This window comes from Carassius carassius, chromosome 8 (genome assembly GCF_963082965.1).
Source record: "Carassius carassius chromosome 8, fCarCar2.1, whole genome shotgun sequence".
NCBI classification, from domain to species: domain Eukaryota; kingdom Metazoa; phylum Chordata; class Actinopteri; order Cypriniformes; family Cyprinidae; genus Carassius; species Carassius carassius.
In genome coordinates this window covers 10,197,606-10,203,605 of record NC_081762.1, presented here as the reverse complement: position 1 = coordinate 10,203,605, position 6,000 = coordinate 10,197,606, and the positions used below count along the sequence as shown (strand labels likewise).

The following is a 6,000-nucleotide window of genomic DNA, read 5'->3' as shown; positions in this document are numbered from 1 at the left end:
GGCGAGCAGCATGTCTTCACGTAGCTGCCATTCAGATGCGTCATCGTACGAATCAGGCTTTTCGTACAACTATGACAACTCGTCGCAGAACTCGCCCTGGCAGTCTCCCTGCGTCTCCCCGAAAGGTTCCTCATCTCTGCAGTCCTGCACCCTTGGCACTTCTCCACGCCATTCTCCGTCTGGTTCTCCTCGTACTAGTATCACCGATGACAGCTGGGTGGGCACCCGAGGCTCGCGACCGAATTCTCCTTGTGTTGGTAAACGGAAGTACAGCTTCAACGGTGGCCCATCGCACAAGTACCATCCGTACTCACCGAATCAATCCCCGGGGCTGTCGCCACAAACTTCGCCCCGTCTTAGCATGACGGAGGACACCTGGCTGCCCAACACCAACCAGTACACCAACTCTGCCATTGTCGCCGCCATTAATGCCCTCACCACAGATGGATTAACAGATCTTGGGGAGGGGATCCCTTTGAAGTCCCGCAAGACCAGTCTGGAGCACAGCGCCTCGATGAACCTGAAAGTAGAACCAGGTGGAGAGGAGACAGGATCCCTGGAGCTTTGCCAGGAGGACTTCTCCTCAGCACGGCTGCCCTACAAAAAAGAGACCTACTGCAGTGGCTTCTTGGATGTGCCCCAACACCCATATTGGTCCAAGCCGAAGCCTTACATCAGGTTGGTAGCATATAAGAATTTCATTCATATTCCAAGTAGTTCAGTCATTTGTCTGTGCTAACCAAAGTTCTCTATTTCACCATGCCTCATTATTGGACTCTCTCACTCTTATTCTTTAAGTCCATCGCTGCCTGCTCTCGATTGGCAGTTGCCTTCCAGTTCAGGGCCCTACAGCTTACAGATTGATGTCCAACCCAAGTCCCATCACCGTGCTCACTACGAGACTGAAGGCAGCAGAGGGGCTGTAAAAGCACTAGCGGGAGGGCATCCAGTGGTCCAGGTATAAATTCATAATCTCTCAGGAGAATAGTTCACCCTAAAAATGAAAAATCTGTCCTCATTTATTAACTGTTATGTTCTTCTAAACCTGAATGACTTTCTTTCTTCTGTGGAATTCTGCTTTTGTCCATAATATTAAAGTCAGTGGGCTCCAAAACAACATTGGACAGCAATTACTTTCATTGTATGGACAAATAAATATTGAGATATTTTTCAAAATATCATCTTTTGTGTTGCACAGAAGAATGGAATAGAAGTTTTTTTTAAAGAAATGTGGGCAATTAAATGGCAGAATTTGAATTTTTTTTTGGTGAACTTTCCCTTTAAGTCTTAAAGTAGTAATTCACCACAGTCAATGTGGGCTTTTAACATTGGTGTTTTTAATAACTGCATTTTGCACCATCCTGCAAATTTTTGACAGATACAGTGCCTTGCATATTCATACCCCTTCATTTTTTTCAGGTTTTGTTATGTTGCTGCCTTATGTTAAACTGCTTTAAATTACCTTTTTTCCACATCAATCTACACCCCATACACCATAATGTTAAAGCAAAAAACATCTTTGCAATTTAAAAAAATAAAACCCTAAAATGATTCCATTGCATAAGTATTCATACCATTACCTAGGACAGTTGAAATTTAGCTCAGGAGCATTCATATTGCTTATAGATGTTACTTCACTTCGAGTGAAGTTAACCTGTGGCAAATTCAATTGAATGGGTATGATTTGGAAAGGCACACATCTTAATAATAGGTCTAACTGCTAATAATGCATATCAGAGCAAAAACCAAGCCTTGAGGTCAAACAAACTGCCTGTAGAGCTCAGAAACAGGTTTGCATCAAGCCACACATCTGGAGAAGTGTTCAGAAAAGCATTCTGCTTCATTGAAGGTTCACAGAAGCGTGTAGTCTCTGTTACCCTTAATGGAAGAAGTTTGAAACAACCAGGACTCTTCATAGAGCTGACCTCCTGGCTAAACTGAGCAACTGATGGAGAAGGGCTTTGGTTTGACTCAATCCTCTCTTCAGTGAAGACACATGAAAACACACTTAGTGAAAGGGACATACAACCAGTTATGATGGCCCATACTCAGAATTCGTGCTATGCTTTTAACCCATCCAAAGTGCAGACACACAGCAGTGAACACAAACACACACACACCATGAACACTCACCCAGAGCAGTGGGCAGCCATTTATGCTTGCGGCGCCCGGGGAGCAGTTGGGGGTTTGGTGCCTTGCTCAAGGACACCTCAGTCGTGGTATTGCTGGCCCGAGACTCAAACCCACAACCTTAGGGTTAGGAGTCAAACTCTCTTACAATTAGGCCGCGACTTCATTGAGTAGAAGAAAGACTCAGTGCACCAAAATATTGAGATAAACCTAGTCCAGAGCATCCAGAACCTCAAACTAAGCATAAGGTTCACCTTCCAGCAGGACAATGACCTAAGCACACAGCAAGAGTGGCTTATAGACAACACTGTGAATGTCCTTGAGTGGCCCAGCCAAACCCTGGGATTGAACCCAGTCAAATATGAATTATTATTATTATTATTAGTATTATTATTATTATTATTACCAGTCAAATATTTCTGGAGAAATCTGAAAATGTATGCCCCCCAATCCAGCCTTACAGAGCTTAAGAGGTGAAGAGATGAGGAGAAGGATGGCAGATAATTGCCAAATGCTGATGAGCAAAGCTTGTCGCGTAAAACAGAAAAGACTTGAGGCTGCTTCAGCAAAAAATTTAGCTAAGGGTATGAATACTTATGCAATGTACTTATATAATTTTTTACTATTTTAATACATTTACGAAGTTGTGACCATTCTGTTTCTGCTTTGTCAGGTGTATGGAGTGTAGATTAATCTGGGGAAAAAAGTAATTTAAAGCAGGTCAACAAAAGGCAGCAACATAACAAAGCATGGAAAAAAGGGGGTATAAATACTTTCACAAGGCACTATAAAAAGGGATATCTGAATGCAGGTAAGAGTAAACATTATTCATTTTAATGTACTACCAAAATTGTAACAATACAAAGCTAGTTGAATATTAATGTATACAAGTATACAGAAAGCTACAGGATAAATCTTAACTAGGTTGATGTAGGAAATGGTTAGTTAGATTGCAATACAAGTCATTTTGGTTGATATTTGTATTGTGTAATATACAGTACAGATCAAAAGTTTGGGGTTTGGGGTTTTTTGAATGTAGGCTCTTCAGCTTACCAAGGCTGCATTTATTTGATAAAAAAAAAACAGTAATATCACACATATTTAGAAATATTATTACAATTAAAAAATACTGTATTCTGTTTAAATATATTTTAAAATGAAATGTTTTCCTGTGAAGGTAAAGCTGAATTGTCAGCCGCACTTACTCAAGTGTCTTCAGTGTCACATGATCCTTCAGAAATTATTCTAATATGCTGATTTGGTGGTCAAGAAACATTTCTTATTATCAGTGCTGAAAACAGTTGTGCTGCTTAATAGTTTCGTGTTTTTTAAGATTCTTTAATGAAAACAAGTTCAAAGGAACAGTATTTTTATTTGAAATGGAAACATTTGTGACCCTGGACCACAAAACCAGTCATAAAGCAAAAAAAATTGATTTATACATTATCTGAAAGCTGAATAAATAAGCTTTCCATTTATGTATGGTTCGTGAGGATCTGGAATCTGAGGGTGAAAAAAAAAATCAAAATACTTAGAAAATCCCCTTTAAAGATGTCCAAATGAAGTTCTTAGCAATGCATATTACTAATCAAAAATTAAGTTTTGATATATTTACAGTAGTAAATTAAAAAAATATCTTCATGGAACTTGATCTTTACTTTTTGCATAAAATAACAATCATTCATTTTGAACCCTACAAAGTATTTTTGGTTATTGCTACAAATATACCCGTGCTACTTACTTATCAATGGTTTTGTGGTCCAGGGTGACATGTGAATATCCACATTAATATAATAGCTGTCATTCATATAGGAGATTTTCACAGAATGTCTTATTTTTAAAAATTTTTAGTCAACATCCTGCAACATCCTCTCCATGATTGCCATGGTGGTACATATTCATTCTCATTGTTTTTGTTGACGTAAGAGAACTTCCTTATATTTGTTTTCTCTCAAGTCATAGTGACACACTGTGATTTAAACGCTTGTATTGTTTGTTTTACTGCCATGTCCAAGTTCAGGAAGTGTGAGAGAGGTACTTCTGATATTTCTCAATACCACAGTGTCGTGGTGTCAGTCCGTTCCGCTCAACAGACACTGGTGAGTCACACATCTCATTTGCTGTCGTAGCTGAATCATAGGTATTCACTACACGAGTTGGTTGCAGATGCTTCCTAATGGATAACAGAATTCTTAAAGACAGGAATCGTGTTTTTTTCTGAAAAAAATGGCTGTGGTTACATGTGACTCTTGGGGTATTCTAACCACAGTCTCCACGACCGCTTTGTTTACTTAAATCGCCGTTAAAGGTGAACTCAACATTTTGGAGTACATCTGTGGCTGCTGGGTACTTGGATTCAAAATAATGAGGTGCTAATGATTGTGAACACGTGGCTCAGTGCGACTCCCGTCTGAAAAAACAAGGTCCTCTCACCCTCATGTTTTATTTTTTTCAAATTCATTGCCATTTCCGGCCTAGTGCACAGACTGCCTTTTGTTTAGCTGAAGGTCCGTGTACTGCACTGACATCATGTGTAACAGCATCGTGTGGAGGCGTCCAGTCTCCGCTGCACACAGTTCTGGCAGGCAAGTAAAGGGAAGTGTTCGAAAGAGCCTCAAACAAGCTTGTCCCACTCTGTAAACCATCAAATTAGAGAGCGCTCTCAGCTGCACGTCTTCTTCTTTTAGTGAACAGCACCTCCCATCATGCTCTGTCACCACTGATGTCCTCCTCTGAGGATCTCAGTCAATGTTCAAGTTATTTTGTGTCCTTCAGCAGAGTTGTTAAAAGCACTTTGGCAGTCATTTTTGGGTGATATCGACGCATTTCAATTAAAGTTCTATTTCCATAAATCAAACTTGTGGCCACTATAGTTTGCACTCAAATTTTAATGAATTAGCTGTATTTTCAGTATTTTAAGAACCTACTTTATGTATTCCCATAACTATGTGAGTCACTACAGCCTCAGAGTTAGTCTTAGACCACCCCCCCCCTTATGTCTCTCCACTTGGGGTTTGGTGGTTTTTGGTGGTCAGGATTTCTGGACCCAGGCTGCTAGAGCCCCGTCTCTCTTTCTCTCTCTCCCCCTGCTCGGGTTCCTGGTGGATTCTGTCAGATTTTTTGTATACTGAATGCAGTTTGACCACATGCGCCATTGGATTGACCGTAGACGTGAGTGTGTAGCCTCTGAAGTAAGCCTGCCGCACCACAGCTATGAGCTTCCAGGTCTGCGCTTAAATCTCTCGGGAAGCTAACTTCTCAAAGAACAGCTCTGTCAACAAAAATCACCGCCGTAACTGGAAGAAGTGATGAAATCCCTAAATATAGGTTTGGTTTGTACAAGCAGTGCTTCCACATTTATAATATTCAGACTGGTTATATCTCATAGGCCTACTGTGACTGGGATGATCTTTATTAGTTTTTTATTGAGTACTGCTGGTAGAGTTTTTATTTGGTTGAGTATTTTAGGACTAACTTTATCATTGTAATGGGTCTCACTTTAACAACTGCCTACTCAAGTGTTCTTACTTAAGTGCGCAAAAAGGCATATATATTTGTTATTTTCGTCAGTATTGCGCTTAAATATAAACTTTAGATAGACTTTAACTACACTATTCATATATATATACATACATATATATATATATATATATATATATATATATATATATATATATATATATATATATATATATATATATATATGTATATGTGTGTGTGTGTGTGTGTGTGTATATATATATATATATATATATATATATATGTATGTATATGTATGTATAATTTTCTATATAGATATAAATAAAAACATTTATAATTTGTGATGCATTTTGTGATGGTTAATGTAGTTAAATTAAAACCTACAAATAA

General features: G+C 39.0%; 1 protein-coding gene across 1 annotated transcript in view; it reads left to right on the top strand.

The window, feature by feature from the left end:
• The window catches only part of nfatc1 (nuclear factor of activated T cells 1), a 42,635-nt gene that overhangs the window by 3,203 nt on the left and 33,432 nt on the right, over positions 1-6,000 (top strand). The window contains exons 2-3 of the mRNA XM_059556055.1: positions 1-678; positions 799-958. The exon at positions 1-678 is cut by the window's left edge and continues 355 nt beyond it. Of these exons, the coding sequence (XP_059412038.1) occupies positions 1-678; positions 799-958 (838 nt within the window). The remainder of the gene's footprint in view (positions 679-798; positions 959-6,000) is intronic.